The sequence below is a fragment of the Nycticebus coucang genome, chromosome 4 (genome assembly GCF_027406575.1).
Source record: "Nycticebus coucang isolate mNycCou1 chromosome 4, mNycCou1.pri, whole genome shotgun sequence".
NCBI classification, from domain to species: Eukaryota; Metazoa; Chordata; class Mammalia; order Primates; family Lorisidae; genus Nycticebus; species Nycticebus coucang.
The window spans coordinates 85200346-85226409 of NC_069783.1; the positions used below are offsets into that span (position 1 = coordinate 85200346).

At 38.2% G+C, this 26064-nt stretch overlaps 1 protein-coding gene and 1 long non-coding RNA gene across 2 annotated transcripts in view; both read right to left on the reverse strand.

Moving 5' to 3' along the window:
- Positions 1 to 7935, reverse strand: part of CHMP3 (charged multivesicular body protein 3) — a 46507-nt gene extending 38572 nt beyond the window's left edge. The window contains exon 1 of the mRNA XM_053588102.1: positions 7741 to 7935. Within this exon, the coding sequence (XP_053444077.1) occupies positions 7741 to 7785 (45 nt within the window). The 5' untranslated portion in view covers positions 7786 to 7935. The remainder of the gene's footprint in view (positions 1 to 7740) is intronic.
- Positions 7936 to 10568: 2633 nt separating this feature from the next.
- The window catches only part of LOC128583672 (uncharacterized), a 50761-nt gene continuing 35265 nt past the window's right edge, over positions 10569 to 26064 (reverse strand). Inside the window, exons 2-4 of the long non-coding RNA XR_008379518.1 lie at positions 15299 to 15367; positions 13934 to 13957; positions 10569 to 10740 (exon numbers count right to left, since the gene is read on the reverse strand). This is a non-coding gene — a long non-coding RNA (uncharacterized LOC128583672). The remainder of the gene's footprint in view (positions 10741 to 13933; positions 13958 to 15298; positions 15368 to 26064) is intronic.

Consider the following 26064-nt stretch of genomic DNA (forward strand, 5'->3'; position numbering starts at 1 on the left):
ATTTTTTAATTGGGTTGTACGTCTTCTTGTTGAGCTATGATCGTGCCACTGCATTCTAGGCTGGGTGACAGAGCAAGACTCTGTCTCAAAAAAAGAAAAAAGAAAAAGATATATTGGAAACACATGGGGTAATTTAAATATGACTTGATATTACACTAAGAAAATTTTGTTCATTGTATAGAATTTCTATATTTTCTAGAGACCACTCTGAAATGTGAAATCTGTAATATTCTTCAAAATGATTAAGCAAAAAAATTGTTTATCAAATTATAGTCAAAGGCTTTTAATATCTGAATTTAGATGATCAGTGCAGTATGTGGGTTTTCATTATACTATTTGCTATACTATGAATGTTTGCACATCACCCAAAACTCTTATCTTTAAATCTTAACCCTCAAGGTGATGGAATTATGGGGTAGGGCCTTTTGAGAAGTGATTAGGTCCCTTAGGAATGGGAATAATGCCCATATACATAGGCCCACAAGACCTTTTTTGCCTCCCTACTACATGAGAGAACAGCAAGAAGATGCCATCTAAAAAAAGCAGGGCCTTCACCAAACACCAAATCTTCCAGTGCCTTGATCTTGGACTTCCCAGTCACCATGTGCCTTGATCTTGGACTTCCCAGTCTCATAAATGCAGAAAATACATTTCTGTTGTACACAAGATATTTTATATTATTTCCATTGTTTAGGTTAAATAGTTGGCCAAGAAAAATGTCTATAAAAAGAAAATGAATAAAAATGAAGACTTTGACAACAGTCTTGGGTTTTTGTTTTTTCTAAGCGTTTCCAAATCTTAATATATGTACTCAGTTTTAGGTTACTGACTTGACATACAAAAATAAGGTAGGATGGGTGTGGTGGCTCACGCCTGTAATCCTAGCACTCTGGGAGGCCGACGTGTGTGGCTTGCCCTGAGCTCAGGAGTTTGAGACCATCCTGAGCCAGAGCAAGACCCCCGTCTCTACAAAAAAAAAAAAAAAAAGCCAGGCATTGTGGCAGACACTTGTAGTCGCAGCTACTTGGGAGGCTGAGGCAAGGGAATCGCTTCAACCCAAGAGTTGGAAGTTGCTGTGAGCTATGATAGCACAGCACTCTACCAAGGGCCACAAAGTGAGACTCTGTCTGAATAAAAAATAAATAATTAATAATAAAAAACTTCAAACTAAAACGATTGAAAACTAAAAAATAAATTCAAAAAATAAGAAAAATAAAAATAAGGTAGATAACTCTTTATAAGGAATAGTGCTGAAATTTGGAAAGGAGCACTTCCATGTTGTGATTGTTAATAGTAGACTGTTTGCTGTTGCTATTGCAGGTTACTTATTTCCTGTTCTTTTACAAGGTCATACAATTACATTGGTGAATTCATCCTAGAAAAAGTGCTACATACCTCATTGCTGAATATCACTGTGGTCACCTTTGAAGTAGACCCCACGGAAAGCTATGCACCAACGCCCATGGCTAAACCACTCTTCAAAGCACTTTTTCTAGGATGAGTTCACAAACTGTCGAACCTCCAAAAAATTCCATAATTGCTCTGAAGGGTGGACTAAACATTGGCCTCAGTGCATAGCTTCCCAAGAGGAGTAACTTGAAAATGACCATAGCGATATTCAGCAATGAGGTATATAACACTTCTGTGATGAGTTCAAGAACTTAGTTGTCTGATCTCGTATGTCAGCTCAATCATGCTGTATTATCAAATGTCCAAGTGCTTTCTCTCACCATCTCTATTTCTGTCCAAGTACTTAATGAGCATTTTACTTTTACTGGAGTTCAATGTTATGTCTACAAAGTAGGTGACAGAGCATAAATAAAAACATATTCCTCGCTTCCAAGTAGCTTACAATTTTGCTGAGAACACAAAGTAGAAGTGGAAAATATTCTCCCAAGTTAGCACTGTGTCTATCTTCTCTGATCTCTTTAATTTGTTCCAAAACCAAGCTTTTTAGCTTTTTTCCTCCATCATCACCATTCTCATCAAACCTGTTTTTCTGAATTCTCTCCATTTTAGTTCATGGCACTGCCATTCAGAGGAATGAATGGATAGGTTTGATTAGAGGGTAGGACTAAACTGAAACCTGAGAATCATCTTTGCACTCTTATTCCTCATGTAGTAGATATCACATTCTGACTATACAGCCTAAACATTTCTAAACTCGTTTTATCCTCTCCATTCCCACTGTTATTCAAGACCTCCATTACCTCTCACTTAGACCACTAACTGGCCTCCCAACATAAAACTCTTCTAACCACTATTGCCCTAAACCACTGTTCTGAATGCTCTCATCTTTAGTCAGCATGACACAAAGACCTTTGCTAATCTATCCTCCTACCTACCTTTCCAATGTTACATCTTACCACTACCATCACTACTCCTACGCCCTACTTAGAACAGCATTTCATTCTCCAACGATTCTGAACTTTCTCGTGGTTCCTCCAACCTATGTTCCACACTTCTAGCCTTGCACATGCAGTTCACTGTAGTAGGAACACCTACCTGCCCACCTGGCTCTTATGACTTCTTGTGACAAGACCCAGAGACCCTCCCTGACCCTCCCCTTCCCCAACCTGAAGAGTTAATCACTCCCTCCACTGTGACATCATAGACTTTGTATTTATTTATACTGATGCCCTAAAATATAAGTATTTGCTCACACGTCAGTCTCCCTAGTAAACTATATTTTTTAAGTCATCATTCTCTTCTTTTTTTTTGCAGTTTCTGGCTGGGGCCGGGGCTGAACCCACCACCTCCGGTATGTGGGGCCAGCGCCCTACTCCTTGAGCCACAGGTGCCACCCATCATTCTCTTATTTTTATAAACCTGACTTCAAATGAACACACACCAAAATATTGCAATCTTTGTTGAATGAACTAAGTGAATAAAGCTTTATCTTTTTCTCTATCTCCCTGTCTCATTTTCTTCCCTTTTCTGATAGTATCCTACAGGTCATGACTCAGTATAAGGACATAAGTTACACACATGAATTAAGAATTCTGATGCCACAGAAGGTGGCACTCCACCCAAAGGCTAAATCAGTGAAGTCCATAAGTAGGACAACACAATTTTCCAGAAGGACAGCAAGTCCAAAAGAAGAAATCTCTTTCCAACAGAATCTCATGTCCCCCGATTCCCATACCAAGAATGTCACAGGTTTCTAAATGGAGTATAAGGCACTCTTCATCTTCAGCAGGTCCAGTACTGTTTTCACCTGTACCCTTTAATTCAGAACAGGTTTTACCACTAAGATGTCTCCACCAAAGTGTCTGAGATGTCTACGGGTAAATAAAGACTTTAGTCTAGGGGTAAATCTAGACTTCAGTTTAGCAGTGATTGCCAACCAGTGTGCCATGGCATACTGGAACGCCACAAAAATTTTTAAAGACCATTAATTAAATATTTTTTGAAAGTTCAGAGCACAGTACATTCTTTTTCCATTCTTTTCATCAACATAATTTAAGTGTGCCATGGAATTTTAACTAGAGGTTCAAGTGTGCTGTGAGATAAAAAAAAAAAAAAGGTTGAAAAACACTGCTAGAGAGACTACTTACTTAGCTAATGTTTTCCTGGAAAATTCTTGAAACACTGCTCTTCTTGGGACTCCCTGACCTTAAACCTAACCTTATTCTGATACTCATCACTCAACAAACCTTAAACCTTACCTAACCTTATTCTGATACTCACTCATCATTCAACAAACATTTATTTAGCACCTATTCTATGCCGTATACTTTATCAGAGTACTTGGACCACCACCATAATGTATCTTACTTGCCTGACCTGATGTCATCATGGCCTAAATCGTACCATGTGTGACAACCACAATGGTATAGCATAACTGCATCTGGCCCCTGCTCATCCTCTGTCAGAACCTGGGCCCACATACCTACATCTTCCCAGCCCCCAGCAGAAGGCATACTCAAAAGAGTTGCCCAGCTGGGACTAGAGCATTTAGTCAATTCCCTCTTTCTCTAACCCCTTTCTGTCAACATTATCACATTTTTAAAAATGTGCTTTAGTTTCTATTTATGAAGTTGAGTATTTTATTTCTTACGGAAAACCAAACTAACATTATTTATCTTCTTGTTCATATATGGTTCTCAAACTTTGTGTGTGCTTCAGCCGCTTTACAGAGAAAAAAGAATTTTCCATCTGTTATGGTTAATTTTAGCTGTCACCTCAAGTGACTTTACAGATACCCACATAGCTCTAAAGCACTATCTTGGGGTATATCTACGAGGGTGTTTCTGGAAAAGACTAGCACTTGTATCAGTGGACTAAGAAAGATATACTCTCACTCAGTGTGGGTGGACCCCATCCAACTGATTGAGGGCCTGGATAAAACAAAAAGTAGAGGAAAAGTGAATTCTTATTCTGTCTCTTTTGAAGCTGAGACACCCTTTTTCTGTCCTTGGATATCAGAACTCCAAGTTCTCCAGCCGCTGAACTCTCCAACTTCCATCATCCATGACCCCGCCAGATTCTCAGGCCTTCAGCCTTAGAACGAGACACCAACTTCCATCATTCTCCAACTTGTCATGGGACTTAGCCCCCATAATCACAAGTTAATTTCCATATTAAATTCCCTCTCCTCTATCTATCTATCCATCCTGATGGTTCTGTTTTTCTGGAGAACCCTAATACACCATCCCTATTTTATTGGCATTTTCTTGAATTACAGATTCATGCTAAATAACTGTAGCAAGTGACAAAACTCCTGGTTTCTAAGTCACAAGGTGTGAAAGAGATTCTAATGGTTAGTAAAAGCCAAAACTAAAGCAGATAATCTTTCGACAAACTAAAACATATATTCAGAACTAAAAGGGTACCTTGAAGAACTGAAGAGAACTCGAAAGAAAATCTTAGCAGGGTTATCTCCAGCACCAGATAAAGTGGATCATCTAACACTAAAAATCCTACTAAATCAATGGTTCTCTACCTTTCTAATGCCACAATCCTTTAATATAGTTCCTCATGTTGTGGTGACCCCCAACCATAAAATTATTTTCGTTGCTACTTCCTAACTATATAATTTTGCTACTGTTAAGAATAGTAATGTAAATATCTGATATGCAGGATGTATTTTTAGTGCAACCCCTTTGTAACAACCCACAGGTTGTGAACCGCTGTACTAAATACTCAAGAACCCATTCCTAGTTGGAAAGGGTGTGGAAAACATGACAGTAAATGGTTAATTTATTGCTGATCATTCTGGCCTGGAGGTGCTCACTCTAATCTCTGAACTCCTATAACATATATATGGTACCCAATCCAAACTTTTTTTTTTTTTTTTTTTTTTGTAGAGACAGAGTCTCACTTTATCGTCCTAGCTAGATTGCCGTGGCGGGTCACACAGCTCACAGCAACCTTCAGTTCCTGGGCTTAGGCGATTCTCTTGCCTCAGCCTCCCGAGTAGCTGGGACTACAGGCGCTTGCCACAACACCCGGCTATTTTTTTGTTGCAGTTTGGCCAGAGCTGGGTTCAAACCCGCCACCCTCGGTATATGGGGCCAGCGCCCTACCCACTGAGCCACAGATTTGTTCTTGAAATGTTTATCTTATTTGCTAGAAGTTAAGCTCTTTGGCTTCTTATTTCATCTTTACAATCCCCCTTTGGGAGTCTGCATAAATACACGACATAACATTATGAATACAGGCCTTAGAATACTTAGTAGATTATAACCTTTGGTGCTATAATTTGACTTTGGGAAATTGCTCAAACACTCTAAGCCTCAGTTCCACACCTGTAAAGTAGGTAATAACAGTACCTACATTGTAACGTTCAGAGTCCCAACAGAGTATTTAGCACAAGGCCTGGTATGTTAGCTAAAAATGGTAGCTAAAACTAATCTTTATACATCCTACAACCTTGCTACTCAAGTGCAGAAATGCAGCATCAAAATCACCTGGAAGCTTGTTAGAAATCTCAGGCCCTACTCCAGACCTACTAAATCAAATTTTGAATTCTGACCCGATGCCTATTGAAAAGTACCCACATTAATGCTTAAGAAGTACTACTCTACAACACCTGGACTTATTCATAATGGGAAAAGTTCCTTTTACTTAATAATTTCCATTCCTTTTATTTAATAATTTCACTTGTTCAGTTCTGGTAGGCATGTTTTTAAAACCAGTCTCACACATCAACCCTACCACATTCTGGTGTTAATTAGCTTTCCCAGGAAGGTTACCCTCCTGAAAAAGTATACAGACATTGTGTTCTTAGCAATTATATTCATCATTTAAAAATAGTCAGAGTGTTACATAAGTAATACATACACTGTTAAACAATAGTTTAAACAGTAAAAAGACCATTTCCCCAGGATCTTTTTTATTTGCTTACCCAGAATCAATGAATGGCAACACTAAGACCAAACACTGAAGGTAATAAAAAATTCTCCCTAACATCAAAAACACACTTCTAAAATAACAAGCACATTAGAACATACACATGCTTCAAAATGTGCATCTATATGTATAATGTTCTGCAGTTTATAAAATGTTAACTCTTATTTAAGTTCCATAATTTTTATTTTACCAGGGAGCAAAACTGAAAAAGTTGTCTGATGAAAATACTGACCTTAGATTAATAAAATATTAACAGCAACACACATATTATGTGCCAGAAACTACATGATGCATGAGATGGTTTTAAAAATATGCCTGCCAGAGATAAGAAAGTAAAATCATGTATTAAAGGATTTTGGGTTTTTCCTGTTATGAACAAGTCTAGATGTTATACAGCAGTGCTTCTCTGGCATTAACGAGTATATCATTAGAGGTCCTGTCATAATTCAAATTCCTATTCAGGAGGTCTGGGGTAGGGAACGAGATTTCTAACAAGCTCTCGGGTAATATTTACGGTGCTGGTCTGCATCTGAACAGCAAGGCTGTAATTACCATTACTTAAAAAACTTTACATCATTTAATCTTCAATTACTCTGAAATTACAGTATTACCATTCTTATACAACTATTGCACAGGGAAGTTAACGTTCCCAAGCTCACAGAGCTAAGATGTGGGGAAGCAGGATTCCAACTTAGATTCAGATTCCTGACTCTGATTCCTGACTCTGCAGGCCACTTTCAACTGCTTGCCTCCCAACATTATCTCAATAAACAGGCAGAACCGGAGTTCGAAGCCCATTCCAGAGCTATCATCCGATCGTACTCTTCTGGGTTGGATTCCAGGTAGAACTAAAGTGTCTGACATCAACATAAAAGGTTGTATTGCAGAACAAAGAGGAAATAGAGACTCTCAGTCGATATAGGGAGGCAAAAGAAAAAGGGCTGCAGGTGCCTGGACCTTCCAGCGGTCGAAACCGATCCTCCCGGAACAACGCTCCGGGGAAAGGAAGGTTAGCCGGGTGGTCCACGGACACACCGGCGGGAGGAGGCGGGACCTGCGCTGGGAAAAGGTTCCGGGCGGGACATACCAACACGAGGAGGGGGAAGGGTTTCCAGAGCCCAGGTCAGCGTCGCTGCCTCTGCGCCCGGTGGCAAAGTTGAGAAAGTCGTCATCCAGCCCTTGGCCACCTGGTCGACAGCCGAGGTACCAAGAACTCTGTCCTACTACAGACGACTCCTTAAGGACTCTTCCTGCGGCCCCTCAGTCGAGTGGGAGGCCCCGGAAATGGGGGCCGGGCAGCCGGTGAGGAGAAGTGTCCGGTCGTTTACCAATTCTACTACGCCCCACAAAAATCCACCCGCTCATTTGCCGCCGCTGTAGCCTTACCAGCTCTTTGGGAGGCTTCTCCTGGGTTTTTCCAAACAGCCCCATGACGAACTAAACTCGTCTTGCCCCTTCCGGCTTTCCGTTCCCTGCGCCAAGGCAGGTCACGGCAGCCGCCTGGGCGGGGCTGGCCGGGAGAGAGAGAGAGTCCAGACGCCCAGAGAAGGGAGTGGCAGCAGTGGGGGGCGGTGCGCATGCGTGGAGGCATGCGCATACTAAGATTTGGGCGGGGGTATCTGGAAAGGATTACGTCATGTGTGCAAGTTCGCGGGGGGGGAATGTGTAGTGAAGACAACAAACTAGGCGTTTTTCGTGAGTTGTGGAAGTGAGTGCTGCGAAAGATACATATTTATTGACTACACTTGGTGACTGTAGTTGCTCCTGATACTTCACTCAAACTTACATGTTTTTGCATCCAAAATCTGTATTTCTGTCCAGACATGTACATTTACAATCACTTTCCGAACATCTTCGTCTTTGTGTGCTGTAGGTACTTCACAGGCACAAATCAGAAATGAACTCTTCTTCCTCCTGCCAAATTTACTCCTACGCTCTGCCGGCACCACCGTCACCTAGTCCCTAAAACTTAGACGTCGTGTTCTCTCCCCGTCTTCCCGAGGTCCAACGATTCTAAGTTTTCATTATGTGCAAATTTCAGTCCTCTCCTTTCCATCCCAACTGTCGCAGTTTTTATTCAGGCCATTTCCGACGTGAGTAATACCTACCTGGCACTTTTCATATGTGTGTAATCGTACACCCCACACCGACTGTCGACCAGCTGGCCAAGGGCTGAATGACGACTTAATCAGATTCTCAAAGGAATCTTACTAAAGAGGAGTACACACATTTTAGCAGGTTCCTGGTGGAACCTACGTGTAGGTAGGCTGTTGTTTGCTGTCATTAGCCCACCTGATGACAGAATATTTAGTACCTTAGTACTACATTCTCCCCCTGGTGGGAACGTAAAATGGTATAACCACTTTCACAAAATGAAAACATTTTGTCAATTTCTTTTTTCTTTTTCTTTCTTTCTTTTTTTTTTTTTTTTGAGACAGAGTCACACTATTTCGCCCTCAGTACAGTGCTGTGGCGTCACAGCTCACAGCAACCTCAAACTCTTGGGCTTAAGCGATTCTCGTGCCTCAGCCTCCGAAGTAGCTGGGACTACAGGCACCCGCCACGATGCCGGCTATTTTTTGGTTGTAGTTGTCATTGTTGTTTAGCAGGCCCAGGCTGGTTTGGAACCAGGCAGCCCCAGTGTTTGTGGCTGGTGCCCTACCCATTTCTTTCTTTCTTTCTTTTTTTTTTTTTTTTTTTTGCAGGTTTTGGCCGGGGCTGGGTTTGAACCCGCCACCTCCAGTACATGAGGCCTGCGCCCTACTTCTTTGAGCCACAGGCCCCGCCCCATGCCAATTTCTTAAAATGCTAACCATACACCCATCTTATGCCCCAGCCATTCCATTCCTAGCTGTTTACCTGAAAGGGAAAAAATTGAATATCCTTATAAGGACTTGCACACAAATGTTCTCAGCAGCTCTATTTGCAGTGGCAAAAAACTGGAAACAAGCCAAATATTCATCAAGTGAATGGATAAACCAATGGTGATAGATCCATCTAGAAGAATACTGAGCAGTAAAGAACAAACTATTAATAACTGCAACAACATAGATGACTCTTAAAATAATTATGCTGATAACTCTTACCTGAACAGGTAATATACAAGCTGAGATCTGAAGGATAAGCTAGCAGAAAGATGAAGACTATCCAGAGCAAAAGAAACAGATGCACCAAAGAGCCTTCCCTGTTACAAGGAGGTGTTTTAGGCAATGAGATACAGAGCCCATCAGTACTGACAGAATCTATAAACACATCAGTGTGGATCCTCCTCAGCACCTAATAACACTATACATCTTCTTTCCACACGTTTTCTGGGCTCCACCCTCAGCAATATGCGCTCTCCACTTGTGTCCTGATTTTTGCCTTGGCATTAGACAAAGCACTCCCTAGCTGCAGCTGAGGCTATAGTTTGTCCTTCCTACTTGGACCTCAGGAAGCAAGTTACAGATCCTCCCACCTGCTAAGACTCACACATCTGAGGGGGTGGGAAGAACTAAGTGAGCAGGCATTCTAGCTCTTTGTTCTTGCCAAACACAGCAAGTGTTTAGCAGGATCACACTCCCCTGCCATATGTTCATGTAGACGTTTATTCACACACATTTTCAAAGGCTTTATGTGCATTCTCCTGATCCCTGAAAAATATTATAAATAGGTGCATATCCTTGACTTGAGAGGCACATCAGTGCTTGTGCCTTAAATCTTTTCCTGAATTTGAATAGAAATAAATGAAAAAGAGAAAGGACTGTTTTTCCTTTATATCCTGGTTTGTCCTTGCTTATCTTACTAAAGCTATCTTAAGGAGCTTCCTGGCTCACATCTGTTCCCTATTTGCCAGGTAGATTGGTAATTGAAATGCTTTGGGCAAGAAAATCACAACCCAATTCTGACAAGAATTTTGGCCTGCTAAAGCCCAGATACACCTTGTTTTGTACAACAGATGGCCCCCAGAAATGTTGGATATAAACTAATCTTTGGAAACTGAATTCCCTTCTATGACTTATATAAGAATTTGGAATGGATTCATCTTCATTTCTGAGTAAGCTTCAGGACTAAGGAGCTCCTAACCCACGGCTGATGTCTTGCAATAAGGCAAAGACAAACCTTGAGTCATCATCTCCTGGCCATATCCAACCTTCCTTCACCAACTTTACCAATAATTCTGTTAGTTCCTAGGACTACAATGACAAAGTACCACAAACCGGGTAGCTTAAGATAACAGAAATTTATTATTTCAAAGTTCTTCAGGCTGGAAGTCCAAAATCAAGGTGTCAGCAGGGCCATACTCCCTCTGAGACTCTGGGGAGAATCTTTTCTTGCCTCTTCCTAGCTTCTGGTGATAGCTGCCAATCATTGGCATTCCTTGACTTGTAGCTGCATCACTCCAATCTGCTATGAAAATATGACAATTATTCTATTTCTAAATAAAATTGCATTACGAGGCACTAGCAGGGGTCCTCAAACTACAGCCCATGGGCCACATGAGGCGATGTGATTGTATTCCCATTTTATTTTTTTTACTTCAAAATAAGATATGTGCAGTGTGCATAGGAATTTGTCCATAGTTTTTTTTAAACTATAGTCTGGCCCTCCAATGGTCTGAGGGACAGTGAACTGGCCCCCTGTTTAGAAACTTTGAGGACCCCTGCACTAGGGGTTAGGACTTTAAGATAATCTTTTGAGAGGGCATGATTCAATCTATAAAAACCCTCATTTACACACATGGGTGCCTCACTTGAAAGGAACAAAGAGTTAGGTATTTTAAAATAACAAACATCTATCCTTCATAATGAACCCCAAAGTATGAGGCAATCTTCACTTGGAAGGGAAAGTAGATCTCTCAACCCACTTGAGAGGTAATGTTTGGAGGTTGTTTGTACCTTCACCTAGGGAATCACAATAATCGCCGTGGCGATGCTCCGCATTGCCCTTAGAGCATCTTTTCTACCACTAAAGCTCCTCTCCTGGTGATTCATGTGCCTTCCCTTATTTCCTCAAGCAAAAATAAAGCCTAAAGTTTTGTTTAAAATCCAGCTATCCAAAAACAGAATCAGAATTAGAAGAGTAACACACAACTTACACATTCAACGTTACTGTGGCCTGGGTGTTGTAAAAACCCACCATTAATACAGACATATGGAGAATTTTGATAAAGTACAATCAGAGTTATTTTATGGATGATCTCCTTAAAAAGTGAGAGAAATCAGGAATGTCTACTAATAACAGGAAAATGGGATCTTGTTTGTGTAACTTTTTAAAAAATATATAAAATCTATAGATGGCAAAGTGCACAGGTCTTAAGTATATAACATGATGAATTTTTACATATATAACTATAAAAGCAGTATGTAGATCAATGTTTAAAATATTTTCAAAGTCTAAAAGCTCCCCCTGGTTGGTATAGCATTTAGAAATAAAAAAAAGAAAAAAGGAAAAAGCTCCCTCATGCCCATTTTCAGTCAGTACTTTCAAAAGAAAACCATTATTCTGATTTCTATCTGCATAGATTAGTTTTGCCTGTTCTTCAACTTCATAAAAAGGGAATAACATACCATACTTGGTTTAAATGTTTGGGCAGTGGAACAAGAGGCAAGGCTTTTGGTTAGGCAAAGTGGTGAAGTAAAATTGAGATCCCTTAAAGTTGGGAGCTTTGAAGATCTCATCCTCAGAAAAAAAAAAAAAAGGCCAGGGAAAAAATAATCTATTTGCTGACAAAGGGAACCAACAAGAAAATGTATGTCTCAGGATATAGCTCTGGTGAAAAATTTAAAATAAGAGGTTTTCATGTTTAAATTTATACTACCTCCATAGTATTGGAAATTCTAAACCTAGATATTAATTTAAATTACTCCTAGATTTATAACATCATGGGTAGTTGGCAGAAGCCACGAAGGCTCTTTTTAAATGAATATACCCAAATCCAAGCAGTATATTGATCCTACAGAGTAAGAGCAACAAAAATTACCAAATACTACATATACAAGCAGACAAATAGCTACGGCCAAGGGTAAATTTAAAAAAGCATCACAATTATGCTCCACAGCACTTCAGATATTAGAATTCTCAAATGTAGAATATAAAATGTTATGCTTAAAATGTTGACAGAAATAAAAGAGGAACTTGAAAGAAACAACAGACCATAAAAAAATGACCAGGTAAAATTAAAAGAATTTAATTCTTTATTAAATTCTTAAATTCATTTATTTAAAAAAATGTTAAATTATTTAACATTCATTGAATAAATATTAATTAAATTTAATATTTAATAATTTTAATATTTATAAATATTAAATTTTAAATGTGATGTTTAATAAATAAATAATTTAAATATTAAATTTATTAAATAAATTATTTTAGAATAAAAGAATTTCTAGATATGAAAAATAATAGTAATTAAAGTAGAAAGGCTGAGTGACTAAATAAACTTCAGTGAATAAATTAAGTAGCAGATTAGGGCAGCACCTGAGGCTCAAGGAGCAGGGCTCTGGCCCCATATACCAGGTGGTGGATTTGAACCCAACCCCGGCCAAAGCTGAAAAAAAAAAAAATAAGTAGCAGATTAAACATAATTCAAGAAAAAATAAATGAGGAAGATAGGTATGAATTATCCAAAATAATAATAATCTTAGAGAGACATTAAAACATGAGCTTATAAGAAAGATGAGATACAGATGTTAGAATATGGGTGTCTCTTATATGTTTAATTGAAGTGCAAGAAAGATTGAAATGAGAAACTGAGACATGATTTTGAAAGGATAATGGCTACGAATTTCCCAAATTGATTAACATATTAATCTTAGCACTTGGGAAGCTGAGGTGGGTGGACTGGCTAAGCTCACAGGTTCGAGACCAGCCAGCCAGAACAAGAACCCATCTCTAAAAAATAGCCAAGTGTTGTGGCGGGCACCTGTACTCCCAGCTGCTTGGGAGGCTAAGGCAAGAGAATTGCTTGAGCCCAAGAGTTGAAGGTTGCTGTGAGCTGTGACACCACAGCACTCTACTGAGGGTGACATAGTGAGACTCTGTCTGAAAAAAATTAAATTAAATTTAAAAAGAATCAGGAAGTAGCCATATGTCACTTAATTATGAGGACATGTTCTGAGAAATATGTTGTTAGGTGATTTCATATTTGTGTGAATATCATGGAATATGTATGCTATATAAACCTAGATGGTACAGGCAACTACACGCATAGGCCATATAGTGAAGCCTATTGATCCTAGACTACAAATCTGTATAGCACATTATGGTGCTGAATAAAATAAGTAATTGTAACATAATGGTAAATATTTATATATCTAAACATATCTAAGGATAGAAAAAATACAGTAAAAATATGGTATTATAATCTTATGGTACTGTTTTAATATATATCCTCTGTTGTTGCCTAAAGATTGTTACGCAACGCATAACTGTATGCAACGCATAACTGTACATAAATCTCAGGCAGGTTAAATGAAAACAGCTACACTTTATAGTAGCAGTGCAGAATATCAAAGACACAGAAATGATCTTAGAAGCAATCAGAGAGAAAAGACAGACATATACAGAAGGACAACAATCAGACTGACACTGGCAATACCCTTCTCAGTAGCAACACAGGAAGCTGAAAGAAAGTAAAAGAACATCTTCAAAGTGCTGAGGGAAAAAAAAAATCCCCCAACAATTAACTTATAGTTATATGCTCTGCTAAGTAGTCACCCCTAAAAGAGGGTAAAATTAAGATATTTTCAGGGAGTATAAAAAAAACTAACAACACACACACAAAACCCACCAGCTAGCAGATCAACACTAAACAAAATTCTAAGGAATGTATTGTAGAAATACTAACAGTGTTCTCAGAAGGAAGGCCTTAGATACACGAAGAAAGTCATGACAAATAATTTAATGAACTTGTGGTTCACCTTTTAAAAAGTTGATTATGTTAAAAAATCTTATTAGGGAAGTTTTAAAAGGTAATTTTCAAAAATTTAAAACTTAAAAAGTATCTAGATATGGTAGTGCTTGTCTGGAGTCCCAGCTGCTTATGAGGCTGAGATAGGAGAATCATTTGAGCCCAGGAGTTTGAAGCAGCATTGACCTAGAAATAGACCACTGTACTTCACTTGGGAGACAAAGTGAGACCAACCTCATCTCAAAAAAGCAAAAAAAAAAAAAAAAAAAGCAGTACTTCCAAACAAAATGGTAGAGGAAAAATAGAATTAAGAATATTACTCTAACCAGGAAACTTTGATATCCTACAATGTCATCAGAGGGTAGATCAGTGTAAAGAGTAAAGAGATTTGGCAGAATACATCTGGCATCAGTAATTGCAGAAAAATATAACTGTTTAATGACTGTTATTTTACAGAATGAATAAAGCAAGCATACAAATTAAAAAAAAAAAGAATATTACTCTAAATAAGATAAGAAGGAAGACATAGAAAAGTCCAGAAAAGTAGAAGGCACAAAAGGAAATGGCAGAATTTAATTAATTAAATTAAAATAAAGCTGTGTCAATATTCATAATGAAATGGATAAACTTGGCTCAGCACCTGTAGTTCAAGTGGCTAAGATGCCAGCCACATACACCAGAGCTGGCAGGTTCAAATCCAGCCTGGGCCCACCAAACAACAGTGACAACTATAACCAAAAAATCGCTAGGCATTGTGGAGGGTGCCTGTAATCCCAGCTACTTGGAAGACTGAGGCAAGAGAATCGCTTAAAACCAGGAGTTTGAGGTTGCTGTGGGCTATGACGCCACGGCACTCTACCCAGGGTGACAGCTTGAGGCTCTGTCTCAAAAAAAAAAAAAAAAAAAAGAAAGAAGGAGGTAGGGAGGGAGGGAAGAAGGAAGGAAGGACAGAAGGAAGGAAGGAAGGAAGGAGGGAGGGAGGGAGGGAGGGAAGGAAGGAAGGAAGGAAGGGAGGGAGGGAGGAAGGGAGGAAGGAAGGAAGGAAGGACTTACCAGTAAAAAGAGATTTTCAGACTGGATTTCTTTACATCAAGTTTTAAGCTGTTTATATAAGACACACACCTACAACACAGGATATAGAAAGATTGAAAGTAAAAAAGCGAAGAAAAACATAGAAAACATATTTACCAAACATATATTTACCAAAATAAAGCTATTATAACTAGCTTATTATCAGATGAAATAGATTCTAAGGCAAAATAACTTTTTATGAATAAGGGTTTTCAATTTACCTGGAGGCTAATCATATAATCTCAAAAAAAAAAAAAGAAACAAAAATCAACAGAATTTCAAAAAGAAATACATAAACCCACTATATTAGTCTTCTTAAGCTGTCATACAAAATACCAAAGACTGGGTGGCTGAAACAACAGAAATTTATTTTCTCACAACTCTGGAGGCTAGAAGACCCAAATCAAAGTGCTAGCAATATGGTTCCTGGTATGGACTCTTCCTGGTTTGCAGATGATCACCTTCTCACTGTGACCTCACATAGCCCCTTCTCTGTGTACCCACAGTGAGAGAGAGAGAGATCAATCTGTGGGAGACTTTTCCTCTTCTTTTTTTTTTTGTAGAGACAGAGTCTCACTTTACTGCCCTCGGTAGAGTGCTGTGGCATCACACAGCTCACAGCAACCTCCAACTCTTGGGCTTATGTGATTCTCTTGCCTCAGCCTCCCGAGCAGCTGGGAATACAGGCGCCCGCTACAACGCCCAGCTATTTTTTTGTTGTTGTTGTTGTTGTTGCAGTTTGGCCGGGGCTGGGTTTGAACCCACCACCCTCGGTATATGGGGCCAGCGCCCTACTCACTGAGCCACAGGTGCTGCCCTGACTTTTTCTCTTCTTACAAGAACAGCATCAGCTCTATCAGATTAGGACCTGTCTTTATGACATCATCTGACCTTAACTGCCTCTCCAAAGGCCCTATCTCCAAATACAGTCACACTGGAAGTTAGAGCTTCAACATCTCAATTTTAGGGGAATGTAAATCAGTCCATAACACCCTCCATCATGATGGAAAAATTTTAAGACTTTTCTTTCATTATTAATGGATCAATAAGACAACTGTTTGATTAGGACAGAGAGAAGACATGAAAACAAGGTGTACTTTGTCATATACCATACATATCAAATAAAGAATAACTTACTACACATAGAATATTTACCAAAATTGGCTATGTCCTAGAATATAAAGGAAGTGAAGAAATCATTCTGATACACATCCCATTACATGACCACATTTCAATTGGGTGGATATCATTTACAAAAAGAACATACAAAAAAACTGGCAATGTAAGAATATATTTCCAAATAACTCATAAGTCAAAGAAGAAATTATAATGGAAATTGGGGAGTCTGGATTTCCCCCACACGTAGCATTAACAAGGTTATCCTAGGTGGTGTCAGAAGTGGCCTAGTGGAAATCTAGAACTTTCCTTGTCACCCAATGATAATGAGAACAGTCCCAGAACAGTGTCTTTTGTGACCAAATGAAGATTCAAAACTCCCAGGTTTGCCTCCACTAAAGAGGAACCTCTCCTGGATCTCACTGGAGATAGAGTAGTGAACTTGGACTTCTATCTGTGCCTGGAAGTAACAAGGTAGCACCCCCACTTTTCCTACCAAAGCAGTATCAGAGAAAGCCAGCAGAAATGGAGGTTTATATAAGATGCAGGGTCTCAGAGCATAATATGAAAATGTCCAGGTTTCAAATAAAAATCACTCATCATACCAGTAATCAGGAAGATTTCAGACTCAATGAAAAGAGATAATAGATGCTTTACTAGGTTGAATAGTGTCTCCCCCAAATTCATGTCTTCTCTGAGCATGAAAATGTGATGTTATTTGGAAATAGAGTCTTTGAAGATAAATCAAATTAAGATGAAGTCATACAGGACTAGGATAGGCCCTAAATCCAATATGACTGGTGTATGTGTTTATGATGGAAATTTAGACACACAGGGGAGACAGCCACATACAGACAGAGGCAAAGAATAGAGTGGTGTGTCTAAATACCAAAGAACACCAAAGATGTCTGCAATCACCAGAAGCTGAAAGAGGCAAGGAATGACTCATCCCTAGAGCCTTCAGTGGGAGTCTGGCCCTGCAACACTTTGATTTCAGCCTTCTGAGCATCAAGAACCATAAAAGAATAAATTTCTGTTGTTTTAAGCTACCTTGTTCATGAAATTTGTTACTAATAATAGATAACAAGACCAAGATGACTGAGATGTTAGAATGATCTAATAAAGACTTTTTAAAAGACTGAGATGTTAGAATGATCTAATAAAGACTTTTTAAAATTTATTTTTTAGTTGACAAAGATTGCATATATTTATGGCATTCTAAATGATGTTTTAGAATATGTGTATACTGTGGAATGACTAAATTGAGCTAATTAATCTATATGTTACTTTTTTGCGATGAGAACACTTAAAATCTACCTTTAGCAATTTTCAAGCATACAATACATTGTTACTAACTACAGTCTCCACGTGGTATGATAGATATTTTGAACTTATTCCTCCTAACTAAAATTTTGTATCTTTTGGTTTACATCTCCCTAATCCCCTTTCCCCCACCCTGATCTCCAGGAAACTATCATTCTATTCCCTGCTTTTCTGAGCTTGGTGTTTCTTTTAGATTCCACCTAGAAGTTATATCATACAGTATTTGTCTTTCTGTGACAGACATTGTACTTAACATGATGTCCTCCAGGTTCATTCATGTTGTCAGAAATAACAGGATTTCCTCTTTTTAAAGGCCAAATAGTATTCCATTGTGTATATATACCATATTTTCTTTACCAATTCATCCATTTGTGGACCCTCAGGTTTGATTCCCTATTTTGGCAGTTGTGAATAATACTGCAAATGAACATGAGAGTACAGATACATCTTTGACATACTAATTTCATACTATTTCTTTTAGATATATACTTAGTAGAGGGATTGCTAAATCATATGGTAGTTCTATTTTTAATTATTGAGGAAATGCTGTAATGTTTTCCATAATGGCTATATTCTAACAAAGAGGTTTAAACAGCTATGATTAAAATAAATGCTTCGACAGCAATTAAAAATATGCTTGAAAAATGAAAAAAAATAGAAAATCTCAGCAAAGAAAGGGAAGATTTAAAGAAGAACCAAATGTTAATTTTAGAATTGAAAAATGTAATAACCAAAATAAAAATCTCAGTGGATGGGCTCAACAGTATATTAGAGACAGCAAATGAAAAAAAACAGCAACAGTGAAATAGAAAATAGAACATTATAAAAATTACACAATCTGAACAACAGAGAGAAAATAGACTGAAAAGAAAAATAGAACAGAACCTCAGAGACCTGTGAAACTATATAGATACAGATATATAGATAGATAATATTTGTATCATCAAAGTCCCAAAAGAAAAGAAAGAGAGCAGAGCTTAAAAAGTACTAAAACCAGTAAGAGAAAAATGACACCTTACCTATATGGGAAAACTATTTAAGTAACAGTGGTTTTCTCCTCAGAAACCATAGAAAGTGATACAATGTTTTTTAAGTACTAGAAGAAAAGAAAATTGTCAATCCAGAATTCTGTAATTCTAGATGCAAAGAAAATATTCTTTTATTATTATTTTTTTTTATTAAATATAACCTTGTACATTGATGCATTTATGGGGTTCAGGATACTGCTTCAATATACAATGTGAAATGCTTAATGAAATAAGTAACACATCCATCACAATTATACTCATTTCTTAATAGTTTTGAAATGTACCATTGCATCATGCACATTAGGTGAGGTCCCCCCAAAGACCCTCGCTCCTCCCATACTCCCCCTCCCCTCCCCTCTTTCTCCTCTTCCCTTCTACTTTCTGGACTATGGTTATGTTTTGCCATTCACATGAGTATGTAGGTGATTATATATTGATTTCATAGTAGTATTGAGTACATTGGATACTTTTTTTCCATTCTTGAGATACTTTACTAAGAAGAATATGTTCCAGCTCCACCCAGGTAAACATAAAAGATGTGAAGTCTCCATCTTTTTATGGCTGCATAGTATTCCATGGTGTACATATACCACAATTTGTTAATCCATTCATGGGTCGATGGGCACTTGGGCTGTTTCCATGTCTTGGCTATTATGAATTGGGTTGCAATAAACATTCTTGTGCAAATGTCTTTGTTGTAAAATAATTTTTGATCATCTGGAGTAGAGGAATTGCAGGATTGAACGGTAGGTCTACTTTTAATTCCTTGAGTGTTCTCCAAACTTCTTTTTTTATTAAATCATAGCTGCATGCCTCAATGCAATCATGAGGTACAATGTGCTGGTTTTATATACAATTTGAAATATTTTCATCAAACTGGTTAACATAGCCTTCACAGCATTTTCTTAGTTATTGTGTTAAGATGCTTATACTCTACATTTAGTAAATTCACATGTACCCTTGTAAGATGCACTGTAGGTGTGATACTCCCTCCACCCATCCTCTCCTCTTTCCCCATATTCTGGGGCTATAATTGTGTTACAGCCTTCATGTGAAAGCTATAAATTGGTTTCATATCTAAACTTCTTTCCAAAAATGTCGTATTAGCTTTCATTCCCACCAGCAGTGTAGAAGCATTCCCTTCTTTCCGCATTCACACCAATGTCACATCTCATTCCTGACACCACTTGTCAGGGCCCAGGACTAGCCAGGTCTCAGGCCCAGCTTAACTAGCTTCCGACGCGGACTGCTAAGTTACCTTGCTCAGGTCTCTTAGGTGCCTAAGGGCTATCTACTTTAGCTGGAGAGAGAGAGTGTCTTAGAGACAGTAAAGCAGTCTTAGAATAGATAGATCTTAGTCTTTAGTATAGCCTGGTAATCTTCAGCAGAGAGACGCTGTGCTGGTGTTCTGCAGGCAGAAGAGGAGACAGAGTCAGAGTAAGCAAGTCCGTGATAGAAAATGCATGCCCCTGACTGCTTTCTCCTCCGGCCTAATATAAGGCTCATCTTGTGCCTCTCAACACGACAGGTGTAGAGACTGCCAATTCACCAGTGCTCTCATCTCGCAAGCTCTCATGCTTGTTAGGAGAGCTAAATCCCTCTCCATGCCCTTTCCACCCAGGTGTTTCATTATTGAGCTATACAGGTATTTCTATAACTCTAACTCCTCCTAGCCATAGGCTATGCGGGCTGCTACACACCAACATATGTAGTTTTGGGATTTTGTGATGTGGGCTAATCTTGCTGGAGTTAGATGATATGTCAAAGTGGTTTTGATTTGCATTTCTCTGATGATTAAGGATGATGAGCATTTTTTCATGTGTTTGTAGGCCATGTGCCTGTCTTCATCAGAGAAGTTTCTGTTCAAATCCCTTGCCCACATAGAAATGGGGTTGTTTATTTTCTTATCGATTAGTTTGAGTTCTCTGTAGATTCTAGTTATCAGACCTTTGTCAGAAGCATAACCTGCCAAAATCTTCTCCCATTCTGAATGTTGTCTGATTTACTTACTGTGCTCTTGGCTGCGCAAAAGTTTTTTAGTTTGATCAGATCCCAGTAATGTATTTTTGGTGTTGCTTCAATTGCCGGAGGAGTCCTCCTCATAAAATATTCTCCCAGGCCGGGAAGACTTCATGAAGAAGACTGCCATGGCAATTGCAACAACAACAAAAATAAACAAATGGGACTTCATTAAACTGAAAAGCTTCTGTACAGCTAAGGAGACAATAACCAAAGCAAAGAGACAACCTACACAATGGGAAATGATATTTGCATATTTTCAATCAGACAAAAGCTTGATAACTAGGATCTATAGAGAACTCAAATTAATCCACATGAAAAAAGCCAACAATCCCATATATCAATGGGCAAGAGACATGAATAGAACTTTCTCTAAAGACGACAGACGAATGGCTAACAAACACATGAAAAAATGTTCATCATCTCTATATATTAGAGAAATGCAAATCAAAACAACCCTGAGATATCATCTAACCCCAGTGAGAATGGCCCACATCACAAAATCTCAAAAATGCAGATGCTGGCGTGGATGTGGAGAGAAGGGAACACTTTTACACTGCTGGTGGGACTGCAAACTAGTACAACCTTTCTGGAAGGAAGTATGGAGAAACCTCAAAGCACTCAACCTAGACCTCCCATTCGATCCTGCAATCCCATTACTGGGCATCTACCCAGAAGGAAAAAAATCCTTTTATCATAAGGACACTTGTACTAGACTGTTTATTGCAGCTCAATTTACAATCGCCAAAATGTGGAAACAGCCTAAATGCCCACCAACCCAGGAATGGATTAACAAGCTGTGGTATATGTATACCATGGAATACTATTCAGCCATTAAAAAAAATGGAGACTTTACATCCTTCGTATTAACCTGGATGGAGGTGGAAGACATTATTCTCAGTAAAGCATCACAAGAATGGAGAAGCATGAATCCTATGTACTTAATCTTGATATGAGGACAATTAATGACAATTAAGGTTATGGGGGGGGGAAGAAGAAAGAGGGATGGAGGGAGGGGGGTGGGGCCTTAGTGTGTGTCACACTTTATGGGGGCAAGACATGATTGCAAGAGGGACTTTACCTAACAATTGCAATCAGTGTAACTGGCTTATTGTACCCTCAATGAACCCCCAACAATAAAAATAAATAAATAAATAAATAAATTTAAAAAAAAAGAAAAGCTTTGATATAAAAGAAAAAAAAAAAAATTCTCCCAGGCCAATTCCTTCAAGTGTTTTCTCTGCAGTCTCTTCTAGTATTTTTATAGTTCCATGTCTTAAGTTTAAATCTTTTATCCAGTGAGAATCAATTTTTGTTAATAGTGAAAGGTGGGAGTCCAGTTTCAGTCTTCTACAGGTTGCCAGCCAGTTCACCCAGCACCATTTGTTAAATAGGGAGTCTTTCCCCCACTGAATATTTTTGATAGGCTTGTTGAAGATCAAATGATAAGTAGCTGGGTTCATCTCTTGGTTCTCTATTCTGTTCCATAAACCCACCACTCTGTTTTTGTGCCAGTACCATGCTGTTTTGATCACTATAGATTTATAGTATAGCCTGAAGGCTGGTAACATGATACCTCCTGATTTGTTCTTATTTCTGAGTAATGTATTTGCCATTCGAGTTTTTTTCTGATTTCATATAAGACAAAGTACTATTTTTTCAAATTCTTTAAAGTATGACAATGGTGCTTTAATAGGATTGCATTAAATCTGTAGATTGCTTTGGGTAGTATGGACATTTTAACAATGTTGATTCTTCCCAGCCATGAGCATGGTATGTTTTTCCATTTGTTAACATCTTCAGCTATTTTTTTTCTCAGAGTTTCATAGTTCTCTTTATAGAGATCTTTCAAGTCCTCTGTTAGGTAAATTCTCAGATATTTCATCTTCTTTGGCACTATTGTGAAAGGAATAGAGTCTTTGACTATATTTTCAGCTTGATTATTATTGGCACATATAAAAGCTACTGACTTGTAAGTATTGATTTTGTGTCCTGAGACACTGCTGTATTCCTTGATCATGTCTAAGAGTTTTGAACTTGAGTCCCTGGGATTTTCCAGGTATAGGATCATATCATCAGCAAAGAGTGAGAGTTTGATCTCCTCTGATCCTATTTGGATACTCTTGATCGCTTTCTCTTGCCTGATTGCAATGGCTAAGACTTCTATTACTATGTTGAATAACAGTGGAGACAGTGGGCATCTTTGCCTCATACCTGATCTGAGTGGAAACGTTTTCAATTTTACACCATTCAATATGATACTGGCTGTAGGTTTGCTGTAAATGGCCTCTATCAGTTTATGAAAGGTCCCCTTTATGCCTGTTTTCTTAAGAATTCTGATCATGAAAGGATGCTGGATATTATCAAAGGCTTTTTCTGCATCAATTGAGAGAATCATATGGTCTTTGTTTTTTATTTTATTGATGTGATGTATTATATTAATAGATTTGCATATGTTGAACCAACCCTGTAACCCCAAAATAAAACCAACTGCATCACGGTGTATAATTTTTTTGATGTGTTGTTGAATTCTGTTTGCTAAGATCTTATTGAATATTTTTGCATCGATATTCATTAATGATATTGGTCTATAATTTTCTTTCTTTGATGGATCCTTCCTGGTTTGGGTATCAGGGTGATATTTGCTTCATTGAATGTGTTGGGAAGTATTCCTTCTTTTTCTATGCTTTGGAAAACGTTGTATAATATAGGCACTAATTCCTCTTGAAAGGTTTGATAGAATTCAGATGTGAAGCCATCTGGTCCTGGACTTTTCTTTTTGGGGAGATTTCATTTTGTTGATGCTATTTCAGTGATTGATATAGGTCTATTCAACATTTCTAATTCTTTCTGGTTGAGTCTAGGAAGGTGGTGTGCTTCCATGTATTGGTCCATCTCCTTCAGATTTTCATATTTCTGGGAATAGACATTTTTGTAGTAATCACTAAGGATTTTTTGAATTTGTAAAGCGTCTGTTGTTATTTCTTCTTTATGGTTTCTGATAGATGATATTAGAGATTTTACTTTTCTATTTCTGGATAGGTTGGCCAAAGGTTTATCAATTTGGTTAATCTTTTCAAAGAAACAACTTTTCGTTTTGTTGATCTTCTGAATGATTCTTCTGTTTTCAATTTCATTTAATTCTTCCCTAATTTTGGCTATTTCTTTTCTTCTGCTGGGTTTGGGGTTGCACTGTTCTTCCTTTTCCAGTTGCTTGAGATGATCCATTAAGTTGTTGGCTTCCTCTCTTTCTGTTTTCTTATTTTTTTTATTACATCATAACTGTATACATTGATATGATCATGGGGCATCATACACTCGCTTCATAAACCATTTGACACATTTTTATCACAGTGGTTAACATAGCCTTTCCAGTGTTATCTCAGTTACTGTGCCAAAACATTTACATTCTACATTTACCAAGTTTCACAAATACCCCTGTAATATGCACCATCTTTCTGTTTTCTTGATGAAGGCTTCCAATGCTATAAATCTCCCTTTTAGGACTACCTTTGCAGTATCCCACAGGTTTTGATAATTTGTGTCTTCATTATCATTTTGTTCCAAAATTTGGGTGATTTCCTTCTTAATCTTATCTTTGACCCAGCTATCATTCAGCCTAAGATTATTTAGTTTCCATGACTTCATTTGAGTATGAAGATTCCTGTTGCTGTTGAGTTCAACTTTTATTCCATGGTGGTCCGAGAAGATACAAGGAATAATTTCTATACTTTTACATTTGCTGAGGTTAGACTTCTGTCCTAGAATATGATCTATTTTGGAAGATGACCCAGGGGCTGATGAGAAGAATGTATATTCAGTTTTATTAGGGTGAAATGTTCTATAGAGGTCTGTAAAGTCCAGTCGTTCTAGGGTCAAGTTTAATCATATTTCTTTGTTTAGTTTCTTCTTGGAGGATCTATCCAAAACTGTCAAAGGGGTGTTAAAATCTCCAACTATTATAGTTCAGGAAGATACCAAGTTGTTCATATCTATTAGGGTCTGCTTTATGAATTGAGGAGCATTCTGGTAGGGTGCATAAATGTTAATTATCAAAATCTCTTCATATTGGGTGTTTCCCTTGACAAATATGTAGTGACCTTCCTTACCTTTCTTTATCTTTGTTGGTTTAAAGCCAATTGTATCTGCTACTGAAATTGTACCCCCTGCTTTTTTTCTGGTTTCCATTTGCCTGTATTATACAAGTCCATCCCTTCACCCTGACTCTATTTTTATCCTTTAAGGTAAGGTGAGATTCTTGTATACATCAGATATCCATTCTGAGTTTATGTATCCAGTCAGCCAGCCTGTGCCTCTTTAGAGGACAATTTAAACCATTCACATTAATTGAGAAAATTGATAAACCTGGCTGTGTTTTGGGTGTCATGATTTTCAGATGTCCAGTGGACATTTTTAATCCTTTCACCACTGTGGAAGTGGGTTTTGTTCAAAAATTTCTGAGTGAGTTTACTTTGGCGGTAGAGCATTGTGCTGGTCATTGAGGATGGGTCTGAGAATATCCTGGAGAGCTGGTTTAGTTATGGCAAATTTCTTTAATGTTTGTATGTCATTAAAGTATTTGATTTCTCCATCACAGATGAAACTCAGTTTAGCTGGATACCGGATGTTGTATCCAGCTGGAAGGTGTTTTGTTTTAGGAGATTTAAGGTCAATGACCATCTTCTTCTGGCTTGAAATGTTTCTGCTAAGAGATCTGCAGTCATTCTGATACTTCTCCCTTTGTAGGTGATACTTTTCTTACATCTGGCTGCTTGCAGAATTTTCTCCTTCATTTTAACTTTGGAAAAGTTAATCACAATGTGTCTAGGAGATGTTTTATTTGGATTGAGTCTTGCTGGGGTTCTGAAACTGTCTGCTATCTGAAGTTCTGTATCTCTTGCAATGCTTGGGAAATTCTCCTCCAAAATCTCTTGGAGTAAAGCATCTGTACCTTTAGGACCATCCTCTTCTCTTTTGGGAATTCCTATAAGACGAATGTTTGATCTTTTGGAGTGATCCCACAACTCTCTCAGGGAATGATTAGTTTTTGCTCTCCATTTGTCTGCCTCTTTGAGTGTTTGGGAATGTTCAAAAGCTTTGTCTTCAGTTTCAGAGATCCTTTCTTCTGCCTGGTCAACTCTATTAGTGAGGGATTCTACTGTATTTTGGAGCTCTTCAACAACGTTTTTGTTTCCTTGAGCTCTGCTATCTCTTTTCTCATTATGTCCATATCTTCGGTGACTTGGGCTTTGAGTTCATGAG